Source organism: Tenrec ecaudatus, chromosome 9, assembly GCF_050624435.1.
Source record: "Tenrec ecaudatus isolate mTenEca1 chromosome 9, mTenEca1.hap1, whole genome shotgun sequence".
Lineage (NCBI taxonomy): Eukaryota > Metazoa > Chordata > Mammalia > Afrosoricida > Tenrecidae > Tenrec > Tenrec ecaudatus.
The window spans coordinates 95,715,781-95,735,083 of NC_134538.1; the positions used below are offsets into that span (position 1 = coordinate 95,715,781).

The 19,303-nt window shown below is 41.7% G+C and overlaps 1 protein-coding gene across 1 annotated transcript in view; it reads right to left on the reverse strand.

Moving 5' to 3' along the window:
- SCIN (scinderin) overlaps positions 1 to 19,303 on the reverse strand; it is an 83,467-nt gene that overhangs the window by 36,885 nt on the left and 27,279 nt on the right. Inside the window, exon 4 of the mRNA XM_075557597.1 lies at positions 19,055 to 19,204. Coding sequence (XP_075413712.1) covers positions 19,055 to 19,204 — 150 coding nt within the window. The remainder of the gene's footprint in view (positions 1 to 19,054; positions 19,205 to 19,303) is intronic.

Below are 19,303 nucleotides of genomic sequence, written 5' to 3' on the forward strand. Positions count from 1 at the left end.
AGGGTTATCGCTGATGCCTTCAGGTCGGTCTTGGCCCAAAGCAGGGAGTAACAGAAGATATGTCCTTGTGTTTTATTGACTATGTAAAGACAGTTGACTGAGTGGATCAAAACAAACTATGGACAGCTTTGAGAAGAACGGGAATTCCAGAACACTTCTTTGTGCTCATGTAGATCCTGTGCATCGCCCAAGAGGCCCGCATTCAAACCAGAGAAGGGAACCCTGGATGATTCAAATCAGGAAAGGGGTGCGTCAGGGCTGTCTCCCTCCTCACACTTATTCAACGCGTATGCTGAACAAATTACCCGAGAAACTGAACTAGATGAAGAGAAAGGTTTACGAGCAGCCTGTATCCCACAGTTGACACAAACGTGTTTGCAGAAAACAAGGATGTCCGAAAGCACTTGTTGATAAAGATCAAAGACTACTGCCCCCAATAGCGAGAGCACCTGGATGTAAAGGGAAACACAAGTCCTCAAAAGTGGCCAGCAGATAACATCACGGGAAACGAAGAAAAGGATTTCATCCTGCTGTAGCCTCACCGCAATGTTCACGGAAGCAGGAATCAAGAAATTGCACACCGCATGGCACTGGGCGAATCTGCTGCCCAAGACCTCTTCAAAGCACTCACGATCCATGACGTCACTTTGAGGACTAAGATGCCCCCTGGACCAAGCCACAGTATTTTCCGTCACCTCACATGCATGTGAAAGTCGGACAATGAATAAAGAGCACCGAAGAAGAACCAATCCATTTGCAGGATGGCGTCGGCAAAGAACACGGAATGAACCTCGGGCTGCTAGAAGAACGGACAAGTCTGTCTTGACAGAGATAGAGCTGGAATATTTCTGAGAGGACATCAGCTCCTGTACTTCAGACATGTCCTCAGGAGGGGCCGTCTCTGGAGAAGGATGCCATGCTTAGGAAAGTAGAGGGTCCGTGACAAGGAAGACCCCCAGCAAGACGGCCTCTCAGATGGCAGCAGCCAACAGCTCACGCTTGACAAGGATGAGGACAGTGCGGCCCGACCGGGCAGTGCTCCCGCCGTGGGACACACCATGACTGTGAACGTGAACCCCCTCAGAGGCCCACAACAGCAGCTGCACATTTTTGCTCATTCCTTCTTTGCGTGGGAAATCACGTCCAGCGGACAACTGAAAGAGGTTTGACCAATGGAGTTTTAGTGGAAAGTGTTCCACAAAAATGCCCTCTGTTGTCCCAGGGATGACCTGAACTTCAAAGGCCCCTTTCCCTCCATGGTTTTCTCTAAGCTTCCTCGTAGAATTATCACCTTCGACTCAAGGGCTCCAGACTGAACATACCTCTCCGCAGACCCCTCCAGTCTCCACTTGTGCCACAGTGTCAGCCCTCTCCCAGGCACTGGGACTCAGGGCCCCGGGGTCGGTTGAGTACTCCCCTTCCTCCACTTTGCACCCCCCATCCACTTAGCCCTGAAATTCCTACTTTCAAAAATGGCCATGTTTACAATCGCGGATTTCTGTTGAGATCAAAACTACCACTTACTAACTCGCTCACTTAGTCCTGGGTAACCTTGCGAATTTCACAAGCTTGCCCCGATGCTGAAACATACTCCCCTCAAATGATTAGCTTGAGTCCCGGGTTCTCTCAGCAGGGGCTCTGGTACTGCCGGGAAGATCTGGGTTGCTAACCACAAGGTCAGCGGTCTAACCCAAGAGAAAGACGGGCAGTCTGCTCCCGTAAAGATGCACAATTACGGTCTCTATGAGGAAAGTATCTACCTCACCACCGTGCACATGTACCGGCCCCAACCAGGCCTGGCCGCTGAGCGATCGAGAAGGGGGCAGTCTAGACCTGCAGTTGACCCTGGGGCCAAAGAACAAAAACTCACAGGATAGAACGTCACCAGGCCAACTCGGACATTTAGAAGCCAGAAATCCAGTAGCCATTTCCTTGACAAAATGTTTAACCCTACAACCAATACATATTTATGATTACTCAAAATCTATGAAATATTCATGACTTTCCTCCTGCACTGCCTGTGTGTGGGTACGAAATAGAAACTCCCTTTGGGAGACGTCAGACAGTGTAACATATGACAAAATAATAATAATATATGAATGATGAAGGGTTCATGAGGTGGGGGGAGTGGAGAGGGAGGGAGAAAATGAGCAGCAGATATTAAGGGCTCAAGTAGAAGGCAAATGTTTTGAGAATGATGATGGCAACAAATGTACATATGTTCTTGACACAATGGATGGATGTATGGATTGTGTAAGAATTGTACACACCCCCAATAAAATGATTTTTTAAAAGAAAAAATAAAACAATGAAGATAAAAAAAGAAAGAACGAAACTCTCCTTTGCGTGAAACGTGCCTTGGCAATTCTGATCAGGGCTTGCTCCTTGATCAACCAAAGTAGAGCTTTCCTCTTATGATTCCATCCAGTCTCTCGGTTTCTCAACTGAGTGAAGTGACGGAAGATGGTAACAAGTGCCAATATCCCTACTCTGCTGAGGGCCCGCATTACCCTAAATAGAGATTCTAATTATTCATACCTGTTTCTCTCTCTCTTCCCATTATAGCAACTATCCTGGACACTGCTTGAGAAGAAACAAATGCTTGGCCACAAACTCGATCCTGGCTCAAAGGACCGTATAGGACAGCAGAGCTGCCCCAGAGGTTTCCGAGTCTGCAGTCTGTATGGGAGAGAGCGCCACGGCTTGCTCTCAAGAAGCAGCTGGTGGGCATTTTTATTCAGTTAATCTCAACCTGTTTCTTAAGCACACCAACGTTTAGGAACTTAGTAGGATATAACCTAGTACTGTATACTTAGTCAAGGGGTACTGCTATCGAGTCAATGCTGATTCATGATGACCCTACAGCGCAGGGTAAAACTGCCCCTCAGAGTTTGTGGGAGTAGCAAGCTTTGTCCTTTACCCGGTAAACTTAAAGCATGGGAATAATGTGAGAAGGTCTAAGCAGTGGACAAGAGAACTCTGATGGCATTAGACTGTTAACCTCAAAGTCAGCAGTTCAACTCTATCTGACACTCCAAGGGAGAAAGATGAGGCTTTCTGCTCTCATAACGATGAAGAGTCTCAGGAAACCTATTAGGGTCACAATGAGTCAGAACTGACTCCATGGCAGTGCCTTTAGTTTGGCAGCTTGGTCAGGAACACTAGAAATATTTAGCAATGTGAAACTCCAAGCACATGAACGAGGTTGAAAAGCTGTGGGAATTTTTTCCCTCTCTGTTTATTTAGATGTCTTATTAGATTTCTTTTTCTGCTGCTCACTCTTTGCCTTCAAGTACAACAGGAGCTCAATTCAAAATAAATCAAAAGGAATTTATATGAAATTAGTAGAACAATTAAACAATCTAGCTTCAGATTCCTAATATCCTAAACTTCAATATTTCAGGTAATAATAACACATCTCTAAACCATACCAACTGGGATTATTTCCCTACATGAATCCAGGTGACTTTTCTTTGGGGGGAAAAAAATTTTTTTAAAGCAGGCCCTAAACTCAAGACTTTCATGCTTCCTTCAAGATGAGGCTTTCTGCTCCTGTAAACATCTGCAGCCTTGGAAACCCAGAGGGCAGCTCTCCTCTGTCTCACAGGGTCACGGGAGTCGGAGGAGCCTGGGTGCAGTGAGAGCGTGAACTGTGCTGATCCAGGCAGTCCTAGAACTTTCATTATCATGTTAATTTTAACTGGCACATCTGGTTAGACCTGCTACTGAGAATTTGCCTTGCTACCTTACAGCTACAAATCTACATCTGTATTTTAAACAGGCTCCTCAGATAATTCTGGTAGAGATCCAGGTATTCTTATGTATATATAAAATCTTGTTAAAAAGTAAATTCTGATAAGTGCATGGGTGGGCGGGGGTGGGTGGAAATGAACATTCTCAGCAGGGGAGTCAAGCTGACTGATTTGGTTTGAAAACAAAAAACAGAACAAAAAAACATTACCACCCCCTCACTACCATATCATCCCTTCTACCTTAGGGCTTCTGAGACTTCAAATTTTGACAGGAGTGCATGGCTTCCTCTGTCCTCCTCAGCAGTGCTGGGCGGTTGGCCTTGCAGACCATGTGGTTCACATGGTCACGAACCCATGAACCCATGAGGGAACTCAATGTATCCCTCAACACCCACGAGCTCGGAGAGGATGTAACCCCTGCAAGTCATCGAATGCCGGTTTGGGTGCTGTTTCCCCAGAAAATTCACCAGCTCATTCTTATCTGAAACATTTTAGTGTGACCGTCTCTGATCCTGAGGATTTTCACTAGAAACAGCGAGTCCTCAGGTTCCAAGAGCTGGCATCTACATTACTCATAATGTTTGTGCCTCAATGATTATTTTTTCCTAGCTAGCTTTCAGGCATACGGAGCATAGAAATAAATCATAAATGTGATGGTCAACAACCCTTGTTGTATGGTATATTTACACGCTGCAGGGCATTTTATATATTCAACAGAACAAATATTTGCTAAGAGGGAAGATACACAATGCTATAAAACCCCAGCCAATTCTGAGGAAATGGCAATCTCACCTAGCAAGTTTCATTTCATCTGGATATGTAACTCCAACATTGGTTCTTTTCCTCTGTCTCAGCATTGGGTTTCCCTGCCTCTGAAGGACCTCTGACATAGCAGATAAAGAGTAACTTAATATATGATCAAGTAGAAGATAAAGGTATTCTAGAGGTGAGAAACAATGGCATATACCGGTATAGATAGAAAGATCAGGTGAGTTGAGTGTCTACACAAGAGGTGTGGCTACTTAATTATCTACCGAGCACAGGGCTTGCTGCTCAGCAGACTTCTCTGAGACAATGGAAGAATCTGCATTGTCCAATAAGGTAATCACATATGACCGTTAAGCACCCGAAAGGAGGCTAGTACAAGTAAGTTCTATGATCTATTTCTACATTTAAACTGTTATAATAATTGATGGCCCTCACAATTAGTATAACATATTGAAATTAGGTGAAGCGGCTGTCACATAATAGAAGGAAGTCAGCAAAAGTCCAAGCCTGCATCCCGTCTTCACCCTTACACAGGCACAGTCAAGTCTTGCCCTGGTCGAAGAGCCGGTCTGTCTCCCTGATGACTCTTTCCACATCACTGCTCTGATTCCTCCATGGTGATGTTTGCACCCAACCTCTTGCCACACACATCCCTCGTGGTCTTTCTGTTTGTTACTGTTTGTCCTGCTCTTGAGCTAATGGTTTCACCATGGAGCCTATGATGCCTGAGAATGTGCCCAGGTCAAAGTCTTACATTTTATATTTAAAATATAGGTGCCCAAACATACGTGTCCCTTTTCAGGAAAAAAATTATGCCCACTAGCAATTAAAAGACCATTTATAAATAAGCCCATACTCCCAGAAAATGAGGAGACAGCTGCTCTTGCAGCCCTCTGGATCATTCCAGTGCCCCAAAGCTGCAGTATCACCCATTTGGGGAAGCAATGATTGAGAACTATAAATTGAAGCCATTTACGTATATTCCTGTTCAAACAAAGCCCAGAATTGGTCCCTCCACCATCAGCACTATTGGGACGGGCAACAACGCAGAGAAGAAATAGTAAAACGTAGGAAGCATCTCCCTTCTTTGCGTTCTCCCTACAATCACGGAGTAGAGGAGTCAGTGGTGTGGTCGCTCCTGAAGTCATAAGCTGCTAATCAAAAGAGGAGCAGTTCAAACCCAGCCCCGGTCTCCATGGCAGCAAAATGTAGCAGCCAGTGACTTCAAAGCTTCCAGGCAAGAAAACTGATGGGGCAGATCTCCCTGTCGCACAGAGCTGCAGTGAGTCGGAGTCAGCTGGATGGCACCTAGTAACAAAAGCACATGATGCCATCACCCTTGCTTATAAAAATATTCTCTGATCTTCTGAGGCGTTTCCCTCCTGTCTCCTTGTGTATTCTCTTGGTGAGTCAGGGTATTTCTATTCTGCAAGTTTTATTTGTGGATTGTCTATCGTAAATCAGCAGCCTGCTAAGGGGCTGGAGCTGTCATTGTAGGCCATCAAATGTGGTTTCTCTTCCTGAGCAAGTTGGCTTCTAATGCAAAGATGCTAGGTAGTTTCTCTGGCTTGACCAAATCTCACAGTAGGCAGTGGGTGTGGATCCCTCTGTGGGGAACGATTAAGAGACTGTTCAAATTCGGTGATGAAGTTTAACATAATCTACCACTTATGATACTCATGGTCCATAGAAGTGACAGGACACATTTCACTTGTTTCATTCCAAATATATAAAAATCACCTATTCTCAAGGTCAGAGGGATGCAGAGTAGATCTGTGCACAGAGCGCCCGGTGGACTTGGTGGTAGAATCCTGTGCTCTAAATGCTGGTTCTCAATCATAACACGTCTGGGCTTTCTCCTTAGTAAGTAACTTCCTCCGAGAGCTGCCCCACATGATTCCCAGCATGATAATCACTGCAGAAGCAAAGGGTCATATCTTTCTTCTGTGAAAACTCTAGGTGGGTTTGAACTGCCAACCTTTTGGTTATAGCCCAGTGCTTAACCACTGCACCAACAGAGCACTTCAGTTGCCTATGACCTTTTAAATTAGGCCAAGCTTTGCTTTAGTGGTAACTTGAAAATGTTTTTTACATTATCCAGAATATCTCCCAACATCAAAGTTTATTTTAAAAATTTGAAATGGCTGTCATGGACTCTGAAGAGCTTGAAAACTTTTTCCATATCTTCTATTTTAGCCTTACAAGACTGTGTTTTCTCTCCAAGAAGATGTAACCCCCAAATTATGCTGCATCTGAGACTTCTATAGTATACATGAAAAGTTGAACACTAGCAGTGAGCGAACACACACACACACACACACACACACGCCAGTCCATTGGCAGAAGCATGGAAAGACTTCATCTCAAGAACTTTGGACATGTTATCAGGAGAGACCAGTCCCATCACACTTAGCAAAATGGAGAGTCAGCGAAAAAGAAGGCCTTGGAGGAGATGGGCTGACACAGTGGCTGCAACCATGGGCTCAGCCAAAGGACAATTGTGAGGGGGCGCAGGGCTGGGTGGTGTGCAAAGGGTGACAGTGAGTCCAAACTGACTCCACAGTACTGAACAACAACAATGCCGTTTCTCCTTAAGGAGCCTTGGTGGTGCTGCGGGTTAGGTAGCCAAATGGTTAAAACCCCCAGCTGCTCCTGGAGAGAAAGATGAAGCTGTCGGCTCCCCAACTAGAGCAGGGGTGCTCAGCCTTCCTACTGCCGCGACCCTTTCATGCAGCTCCTCATGCGGTGGGGACCCCAACCAGAACATTATTTTCGTTGCTACTTCATCACTGTCATTTTGCTAGTTATAAATCACAATGTAAATATCTGACATGCAGGATGTATTTTCATTGTTACAAATTGAACATCATTAAACATAATTAAAGCATAGTGATTAATCACAAAACAATAGGTAATTAGATATTGTGAAATAGTTCTGTGTTTTCCGATGGTCTTAGACGACCCCTGCGAAAGGGTCGTTCAAGCCCCACAGGTTGCGAACCACTGCTCTATAGCTGGGCAGATTCCCAGGGTTGCTGGGAGCCTGGCAGTAAGCTTGTTTGTGGGGATCTTTTGATTCCTGTCTCGCTTACTGAAGACTTCCGTGATCACCATGCAAACTACAACCTGGGCTAATAAACAGCCTCTTCACAGGCCTGTTTTAAAAATTAAATTCCCTAACCCTAAGAAAGCCCACAGAGGAGTGTGTCCTTGTGGGAGGAAAATGGGACTTTACTCCCGTGAAGAGCCACAGACTCCCAGGGGCAGTTCCACCCTGTTCCGTGGGGTCTCCTGTGGGGTCACTATGAGTCGGCGTCGGCTAATGGCAGTGAGTGAGCTCATGGTGGTAAACATTCATGTTTGCGATCCTGCTGGGGTTTGTTTCTTCCCTCGCAGCAAAGAAAAGTCCTAACAAATCCATGTAACCGACTGCATGTTTTCTGTGTTAAGGAAGTACTTCTATGACAGAAAGAGAAACACAATTGTAAAGACTGAGGAGAAAAGAGCCGAAAATTCAGACTGCTGGTCAACCAATTGCTTTTTACCCGGTAGGACAAACCAGGAGGAAAGGATGATGGCAGCACCAGGACTGGGGGCACACACAGCGACGGGCGGTCAGTCGCACTGTGATAACTGAGTCCTTTGAAAGAAGTGCTCTTCAGCATTTCGTGTGGTCCGTCCCAACAGTGGCTTTTTAGTTATCACTCTTCATTGACATTAATATTTTATTCTGCAGTACAGGACTTCACTTCTTTGCCCTTTTTTCTTAAACACTAAAATGCTTATTTTTTAGCAGTATAAAAGTTAACTTTTTTAGTGATTGATAGAATACATGTACTATCCAGAACGGAGCATTTCTGATTAGATTTCAATGAGTATTATATTGTATTTATATGAACAAACCACGCACATCTATATAATTAGATATTGTCTAATATATTAGATAGATAGATATCTCACCACACTCTGACTCTACTTTTGCAATGCACTGATACTCATGGACGCATGGTAACTAGTCTAATAGCAAGTAGTTCAAAGCCTCACTGCCACCGAGTAGATTCCAACTGGCGGCAACCCTGTAAGCACCTGTGCGAGACATGGCCGAACTGCTGCAGCCTGTGGCGTTCCGAGACCGTGCCTTTTGGCAGGAGTCGAGAGCCTCGTCTGCCCCTGCTGAGCTATGGGTGGTTTCAAACAATTGCTGGAATTGTGTTTAGCAGCCCGGCACACAAGCACCCGCCACCTGCTTTCCACTTGCACACGTGCTGTCAATATAGCCCAATTCCACCACGGGGGATTCTGGGTTCCAGGACAAACAGTCCTTAGAAACAAAGTCAAATGGCCTTCGTTTTAGCTCTGTCCGATATCAGAGCTGATTTTCTTGTGATGGTAAGCAAATGTTAATTATAAAGTTAATACCAAGGAATTATGAAGTGCCTGATTTGAAAACTTGACTTTGTCATGTCTGGGTGTGGCTAAAAGCACAAGGTAAAAGAGGAAACTAATGTAAAATCCATATTGCTCTTACTTATATAAAGCCTTTGAATTTATAAAATGAAAGCTTAGGAATTGTGAAACATTGGATCTTAGAGAGCTGCCCTTTATAGCCGAGTTTGGCTAATTCTTAGCACACAGGATAAAAAAAAGACTTAAATTACTCTAAGAAAACATCCTCATTGTTATACTCTATCACTAGAGCAGTAGTGATAGACCAGAACAGTAATTAAATATTAACTATCTTAGTACTTAAACATTATTATGTGATATACAATATTAATTATTGTTATGGCCTAGCACTATAAAAAGGAAAGCAACATAACTAAAAATGAGGCAAGGCATCTGACATTCTGGTTTAACATTTATATTACTTTATCAATTCAGATATCTACTTTGTGGTTCAAAGATCAAGGGCTCTTCCTTATAATCCTCATTAAGTCTATCTCTCTCAAATGGCATTATCCTATTGACAGAACCGATCTCTAGTCTGTCACTAGCTTCAAAGGAAAAACGACCTTACTCAAAACTTACTGCAAAGCGGTACTTATTAAGATGTATTACATAAAAGTGGAACTTTATTAATAAGGCCATAGACATGTTTAGTTTTTAAGGTAACAAAGAGGGAGATGATTTAAAATGCTAATTTCTTGCAGCATCTGAGAAAGGGGGCCTGATGGCTTTATGGGTGATGTGCTGGGCTGCGAACTCGAGGTCAGCAGTTTGAAACCACCAGGTGTTTCTTGGGAGAAAGATGAGGCTCTCTACTCCCGTAAAGGATTTAAAGCCTCAGAAACCCAGAGGGCTGGTTCTGCTCTGTCCTATAGGGGTGCCATGAGTCAATATTGACTCTGGCAGTGAGTGAGAGTGAGTGTAAGTAGCAGCTGGTTAATTGTGCTATAACTGTACGCATTTCTTTTCCTCGTTCAGAATGTTTCCCCTTGCCACACCTGCCTCTAGCAGCAGTTTCCCCCGCTCCCAGCACTCAGCATGATGAGCACAAAGGAGTGGACATGGACACAACCATGGTGGCCAGGCTCCTCCCTATGCATATTTATCCAACTAAAAAATGCCAAGGCACTTTCAAGTAACTCCTCTCAGCACCCTTAGGGAGCTACAACTCCACCTACTACCACCACCCAGGGAAACAGAGGTCCTCCTCAGTCCACAGCCACTCTCCTCGCGGTCGCCCTCTCCCTCCCACACCTCGAATGCCAGACCTGGGCGAAGACAGGCCTCTGCTGCCACACCCTCTAAACCAGCATGGTGAGGAAAAACCAAATCTCCTTCGTGTCTACTATTTCCACAGCATATTTGATTGACAAAGAAAATGGTAAGAATCTCACATCTCATGTATCTGAAGAACACAAAAAGATCTGACCAGTCATCGAAGGCCAACATTTTAAGGTTTAGAGTTTCATGCACAAGACAAAGAGTAACAATGCTCAAAAGTTCAAAAATCAAGAGATTGTGAAACTGAGACATGTGGACAGTTAAAACTCTAAAGAAGGAAAGAATTGCTTTCCTTTATCTATTGATAAAGCATGGGGTGTGGAATGAAAGATTCTGTTTTCGTTTTGTTCATTGCATAGACCATAAAATGATTAGGCAACATAGAGATTCCACGGTTCCATTCCTGTGTACTTTAGAAGGAACTCCAGATGTTAACTGTGAAATCCTCCATGTAGTGTTAATATATTTGACAATATTTTAGATAAACGTGTTCATTGTTAAGCTAACATTGTTGGGAGCCAAACTCACATATACATAGATATTTTTTCAAATTTGTATTGTGAGGCTATAGATTTGGCATTGCTTTTGATTATGTAGTTGATCTGTGTCCGGGAACAGTGGATTGGAGTATATCCCAAGAATAACCATGATGAGTAACTTTTGCTTAGACACTTATAAAGTCAAACGGTAGGCATTTCTCATCACCCATTGCCAGCCAACAAAAGGACGCTAAACTGTAGATTAAAATGCATGGCTCACAGGCAGGATGCAGTGTAGCACCGATGAAACATACAACTTTCCTCTAGTTCTTAAATGCTTCCTTCCCCTACAATCATGATCCCAATTCTACCTTACAAATTCGGCTAGAACAGAGCATGTACACGGGTACAGATAAGAACTGGAAACACAGGGAATCCAGGACAGATAACCCCCTCCGGACCAAGAATGAGAATAGAGATACCAGGGGAATAAGGGAAAGGTGGGGGAGAAAGGAGAAACTGATCACAATGATCTACATACAACCCCCTCCCTAGGGGAAAGACAACAGAAAAATGGGCGAAGGGAGACTTGGGACAGTGTAAGACATGAAAAAATAAATTATAAATAATTTATCAAGGGTTTGTGAGGGAGTGAGGAAGGGAGGGCGAGAGAGGGGGGGAAAATGAGGAGCTGATACCAAAGGTTCACGTAGAAAGAAATATTTTGAGAATGATGATGGCAACAAATGTACAAATGTGCTGACACAATGGATGCATGTATGGGTTGTGATAAGAGTTATATAAGCCCCTAATAAAATGATTAACAAAAATACATGGTTCAAAGAACAGGAATTCTTTTAAACTGATAATATCCTCTAAAATATAAGTATACTGCATTCCTGGTACTACGTTTTTGACAGTTAATTGACTTAAACTCAAAAACCAAACTCATTACTATCTAGTCCATTCCTGTTCTTAAGTATTCCAATATTAATGAGTCATTCCATTTATATACAAAGATCTAAATTTTACTCTTAGTCTGAATAGATCTTGTATAGTGTAACCTAAAATGGCAATTTAAGAAATATTTGCCATGTTCAACTCTATATTTTACTTGTAAGATGCTCACATCAATATATCATAAATGTCCAATCAACTTGACAAGGAGGTGACTGAATAAACTCATTTATTTTCAAGCAATCAATTATGACTTTCAAGGAAAGTCAAGAGGAATGAAATTCTTACTGAAGTTTTTTTGGAGGCTAATCTGACCAATTTGCAATTACCAGTCTGGACAATTTATCGGAGACTCTCTGTGCAAGAAGGCGTCCGAGGCATGGCAGTATCATCTAGACCGTGCTCACTGGCTCACAATCTGGTCTCACTGTTTCCAACTCTGTTTCCTAGCATATGCTTACCGCTTTAAATGCAAAACAGAAAATATCCTTGAAAGGAGGACTTTTAAAACTTTTTTAGAAATCAGGCCCTTTATTCAATAAATACTGACTGAGTGGCCAAATATGATATACACCCACTCCTCAAATATGATATACACCCACTCCTCAATTATCAACATGGTTAGCTTCAAAAGAAAGACCGGTCTTATGCCACAATGAAGGAAAGAAAACTAGCGGGTGACGTCATCATAAACCACCACATTACATCCTTAAATAACTACCAAATTGTATCCTTGCAAGGCTACCAAATTACATCATCACATAACTGCCACACCACTGGGAATCACGGTTCTGTCAATTGACGCAGAACTTCAACCATCACACCCAGCATTACACCTTCGCCTCACACCCCAGTGTTCATTACTGCCAGAGGCCATCACGGATGTGCAAAATAATCAGAAAGTGGATTCTTTACTATTGTCAAAAATAGAAAATATAGGGTAATGAGATTGTCAATAAGAGAGGAGTGCACATCCGAATTTTCTTTCCTTTTTGGAATCTAAAACGATGACCGCACAACTCGACTTTCCAGAGAACTTCCCAGCTGTTTTCATAAAAGCAGGACCCTTGACAGCTCAACCAGCCGCCGGCTGCTGACAATCTCCCTACACGGCCCGTCTTTGCCTCGAGTCTTCATAACACGATGACAGACTTGAAAGTTCATTCATCTATTTTTTAAAAAACAGTCTATGAATTAGAAAATGCATGTTTTTTGTTATTATTTTAAGAACTTCTCTTTTCCATTCTTCCTTTAATACTCACCAGATGATAACTTTTTAAAATGAAAAATTATAAAGTAAAATGTGAATATATGAATAATTGATCTTAGTCATTTTCCCTCAAGAGTTTTTCTTTTTCTTTTCTTTTCAGCCTCCCCTCTGACATTTGGTGAATACATACAAAGAATAAATGCAGAGCCTTGCGGCTAGTGCGATATTTAATTTGCCCTTGTAGTCATTGGTTATTTATTTTAAATATTAAAAACATATGAAAAACGTTATACATAATTTATATATAAAATTCATAGTTAATATGTTTACAGCGATGAGAAAACAAACACTGAGTGTAAGGTGAAGTGAGTTACAGGCTTTAGTAAGTTCCATGTACAGGATTATTTTCATAGTTAAGCCCTGAGCTTTTAAAAGCACAATCATACAAAGTCAAGAAAATGTTTACATGAGGAAAGAAACATTCTTTGATGGTAACCAGCTATGAGAGAGGAAAGGAGGGGGGAAATCACTAACTAGAGAGGACACATGTACTAACTTGGGTGGGGGGAAGCGCGTGTACTAACTCGGGTGGAGGGAGAGGCCAGCACATCACGTAGGCAAAGGAAGGCACTGGAAGGAACACAAGGGGAAAAAACCAACAAAGGTGAATTCTATTACATACCCAATCCTGCAATAACAATAATAACAAACAGTAATCTACGAGTAGATTGTTGAAAACTGAACATGTTGGTGAATGGGAGTACACTCATAAGATTCTATAGGTTTGGCAAAGAACACGTTTACATCTGTGTTTATATGTGCTGAAAATATACCAAAAAATATACTAAAGTGAGCAAAGTTTAGCCCTAACTATACCTCTTGAGGCAATGACTACGTCAGATTGGAAGTTTAGGAACAAAGGCTCAGGACACATTGAGGTCACTTGGCATAGCACAGTCCCTAGAAAGCAGTGTTCTACTTCCATTTTGATGAAGAGTGGCTGAGGTCTTAGAAGTTCCCAAACAGCTACACCATATAAAGTGCAACTATTAGGTCTCCCCATCCAGAGCAAAGAGGAGTAGGGTACAAGCAAAGCCTTAAAGAAGCAGTTCGTCTAGGAGTGTAATGGGCCACACAACCCACAGCCTCCTCTACTCTGAGACTAGAAGAACTAGATGGTGCCCCAGGACCACTCCCACCTTTCTGATCTGGATCACAATACAAGGTCCTGCACAGAAGGGGAGAAAATGTGCAAAATGATTAAGACAAAACAAAACAAAAAAGCCTCTGTGATAGAGACCAGGTTCAGGCTGTGGTCCTGAGGCACCCTTCAAGTGTAAAACTGAGCCTGTCCTCCCTGAGGTCTACTCCCAGCCAGTGCTGGCCTGTACAGTAACACAGGCTGACACAGTAAACAATAACGAGAGGGAGGCACATAGTCTCGACCGAGTTGGAGTCATCAACCATGGAAGACTAAAAGGGCAACATTTGCCCCCAAACAGAGTGCGGTTAGCTAAGCTAGAAGGGGCAGGGGGATAAGACTCACTAGAAAGAGTAAATGTAAGAAGGAATTGGGAGAGTGCTATGACATTGTGGGGATTTCAATCAATGTCATAAAACAAAATTGGTATAAACTGTTGCATGGGAAACTAATTTTCTCTGTAAAACATCACCAAAACCACAATGAAAGTTAAAGTATATAAATAAAATCTGCGTTTTGTTTTTTATATTTCAAATTGAAATTAAATTCTGGACCTAAAATTAGTTGAGAGTAACCTACTTCATTGAGTCCACTTGAAGCACAAACTCCCAAACTCATCATCATTGAGTCAATTCAGACTCTTAGAGATCCCACAGGACAGGGTAGAACTGCCCTGTGGGTTTCTCTATGAAAGAAGAAAGCCTCATCATTCTCCCTCGAAGTGGCTGGTGGTTTCAAACTGCTGACCTTAAAGTTAGCAGCTCAAGGTATTACCACTATTCAAACAGGGCTAGTATTAGTGACCCTTTATATAGATTTTTCTGAGGCCATATGGCTGATGGGTTTGAACCACGAACCTTGCAGTTAGCCTCCCAGTGCTTAACTACTACACCACCAGGGTTCCTTAGTTTAACATAAGTACATAGCAAAATCATTAACAACTATGTAACCTTCTAGCTTAGCTAACTAAAAACCAAAAACAAAGCTCAAATACTTCTTTCCCACATCTAGCGAAGACTGCCACTGAAAATTCATTTCAGTTCATTGAATGGAGGACCCATAAGCATCACAGAGTACACACAATAAAAATACTGATTTAAAGCAAAGTAAGTACAGGTGTTCCCGGCAATCACAATAGGGCATTCCTATGGAAATCCTTTGTAAGCCAGGATGGGAAAAGAATTTTGAGCATTCCCAGACCCCAAAGTAAGTTACCAAATCGTTCACATGCACATGAAATGTAAATACCAGTAGCATCTAGTGTTCACAGTTTGTGGGACTTGATGCTGAGATGCTGAGTGTAGCTCCCGGAGCAGGACTATGTCAATGAGTGCAGACTGCTTTGGTAACAGCAAAATAAGTGCTGAACATTAGTTTTGCTGTGCAGTAGCAGGGAAAATCTTCTTAGGATATTTTTCAGTTAGCGAAGACAGATATGAAAGCAGTAGGTTTTTGTAAAAGTGAAGTAGCATAAATAAAAAAGCAAGCCTTATCTGTATTTTCTAGCATTTTTCGAAAGTCCGCAAAAGATGAAAAATCCTAAAACATGGGCATTTTTTAATATTATGTTTGAATACAAATGGTTAGTATAAATGTTTAATAAGAAATGTAACATCAAAGTTACACTTTAACATAGATTTTCTTCTGCTCTGCATCATATTTTAACAACCTAATATATTAATTGATCGTGTCTTACTCAGCTATTTAAATGAAGTCCAGTAAACAACAACATAATGTGTGCATGGGAGCTTGCTTTGCTAAACCCTCAACCACAGTGTCTCCACTTCCTGGAACAAGTGACAAGTGTCAAACGGCAATGAAACCGTGGCCAGTCTGAGATGTGGTCGAAACTCACACGCTCACCAACGAAGTAACAGAGACCAGGGCAGATGAAGAGACTGGTTCTCAGACCAAAAGAGCAGTAGCAAAACAACTTCTTCCACACCCCTTTTCAGGGGCAGCTCTTGCTCCTGGGCTCATTTGAATCAGATAGTCATTGGGCTGCAATCAATTCAAATGCATCGTTTTACTTTACTCGCAAGTATGCAGGTTAGTAGACTTGTATGGTTAATTGCATTAAACAAAGACTTTCAGAACACTTCGAGTGATCTAGAATTTGATTTGAATAGCTTTCAAAGTCTAAGTTACTGCCTTTAGAAAAACCCAGGTAATTCAATTTTTTAATAGAAAAACATGCATCCATTATAAGAAATTTTGAAAATCAAGAAAATAACAAGTAGTCATATTCCTAAGAATTAAAAATAAGTACTAGGGTGATTTCAGCTTATTTATTTCTAAATATATATGTATGTAACTAAGTAGTTATAGATATGCAAAATTCCATAGTAAGATCATAATTATATATAAATTGTATAGCCTGCTTTTTCTCGTATCAGTTTACCATTAGTATCATTCCTAATGTATTCAAATAATCTCTAAAATATAAACACATTATCAATATGAAAAAATGTGTTTGGTAGTTATTAAAGTAATTTAGTTGTGATCACAATCAGTAAAAATTATCTCAGGGGGAAGGTGGGGTGAGGAGTGATGGATAGGGGAACCAATCATAATGACCAACACATGATCCCCCCCAGCAGGGGGATAGACAACAGAAACATGGGTGAAGGGTGACAGCAGTCAGTGTAAGATATGAAAACAATAATAATTTATAACTTATTAAGGGATCACAAGGGGGGAAAGAGGGGAAAAAGAGGAGCTGGTACCAACAGCTCAAATAGAAACTAAATGTTTAGAAGATGATGATGATGGCAGCATATGTACAAATATGCTAGATACAATTGATGTATGGAATGTTATAAGAGCTGTACGAGCCCCCAATCAAACAATTTAAATATCAAAACCCCCAAATATCTCACTTTAAAAATTGTGATTTAAAAAAAGATTTAAAAAATTGTGATCACTGGCTTATATAGTTTATTACTAGATCATATAATGCAAATGAATTAAGTTGCTCTAGGCAAAAAAATTAATATGTTTCCAAGACCATCTTTAGAAAAACTAAGTACAAAGACTTCAAAAAGTATACAACGAGGCAACCCTGAGCAAAGATACTACCTGCCACTAGTAATGTGCGTGTCCTCAAAAGTTGTTACAGTGACAAGGTTCTGTTCAAACAGCTTGTTGAGACCCTTTCTCTTGTTCGCTAACTCCACTGTGCAAAGCACTAGGTCCCTCTCCAAGTGCTGGTCTCTCCCAATGACTTGTGCAAAGTACACGAGAGGAAACCATTTTCACATCTAAGGAGCATTTGGGCTGTACTTCTTCAGAGACAGATTAACTTGACCTTCTGACAGTGATGGTATTTTCAATATTCTTAGTCAAAACCATAATTCAAATGCATCAATTCTTCAATCTTCCTTTTTCATTTCCATGTCCACACACATGCGAAGTGATTGAAAAATACCATGGCTTCAGTAGATGGCAGTGAGTTTTTAAGGCCATGTATATAAATATCTTCCAATCAAGCAAGATGTACACCAGGACACTTGTTGATGTCTTAACAGTGAAACGAAATATCCAAATGGGTAAGCAAGTCATGTAGATACTGGGAGCGAGGGAAACTTATAGATTAATTTAGCAACTATATTGAAAATCATAAGGGTCTTGCTGGTAACTCTTGATGGCAAATGTTTGAAATATTTGTGGATTTCAACAAAATTGTAAGTGTGTTCAATCTCAGTGAAAAGCTTCATTTCATTATTTAAATGAAATTATTAAAAGAAAAGAAAATTGCTATAGTTTCTGGAAAAAAAAACAACAGCACCCTGAGAAACATAGGCAAATAAGCTATTATCTTCCTTCTGAAATATATTCTTAAAGTCAACTTCAAAGTATTACCCATCTGTCTTCACATACCACAGAAGACCAGTGCACAGCTTCCTTTGACAGTAACCCTAACATATGGGAAAGCTGTTGAGACTTTCTACTTTCCTTGTTGCACGATTCAGATCATCCTGGGGCTAGGTCCAATACTGGAGAATTTGTTATATTACAAATAACATGCAATATGTGTTATGTGCATACATGTTTGTACACCTATATATGTATCTACATATATGAAAGTAAGTAAAATATATTGATAGTAGGGTTTCAATTCATATGTGCACAAACGTGTTCCAAACAAAGCGTGTCTGCGCATGTGGCTGTGATCAAGAGCTGGCCACAAACAAGTTCTCACATAACTGATACACTTGTCTTCGTCTTGGTAGGATGCCTTCAAAAATAAGAGCACTTGCAACACAGCGGCTTCCAGGAAGTTCTGCCGCTGGGCTAGTCCAAATCAGAGCAACTCAGAATGCTGTAAGAACAGTTTCCTGGGATTCCCCAGGGGTAACGCTGACAGCTCTTCTCAAAGGACACAGGGCCTTCTCGGGGATTTATAAAGATATTTTAAGAAAATTGAAAACTGTCTTGGTTGGAAAAAAGCTGCGAGAGTTGCTCCAAAGATTTTGTTCCCCATCAACAGCACTTGCTCGTTCTTCCGGCACAGCATTTTGTTGGGAAATCTCACCCCATGCACCCTACAATCCAGGTATTGCACCTTCAGAAATTTTTTGGTGCCCAAACTCAACATTTCAAAGGAACATGACAGGAGTCTCCCAGAGATGCCACAAACGGCCCTGTCGTGTATGGAAATCGAGGAGTGCCAATTCTTCAGGAAGAGACGAAACCCCACCCACCGAGGTGAACAGACTAGAGGGGCAGTTGTTGAAAAAACAATGGCTTCCCGTCTTGACATTTTGTTTCAGAAAGCTCTTCTGTGATTTTATAGCAATACTGTCTGACTTACTCTCACACGTGTGTGGAGAAAGTAGGAACCTTGGTGATGCAGCGGTTAAGCAGTAGCTCCAGGAAAGAAATGATCGAGCAATTTGCTCCTGTAAAGTTTGCAGCCTGGAACACGCGCGCGCGCGCGCACACACACACACACACATACCTTTTTCAGTTCTGATGGTTCACTTCCTTCTTCCACAACAATTAGTTGCGATCTTCCTTTCCTTTCATTGTCCCGAATGCCAATGGCGACCTGGCTTGCCTTTAGACGCTCATATTTGTTGCATGAAGAACCACACCACTGGTAAATCTCCTTTAAAAAAAAAAAAGAAAGAAACATGATTATTTTACTACGTGGAAGAATGTGTAGAGGAAAATCAATCTTGATGTAATACTTATTGTGGTTAACTAG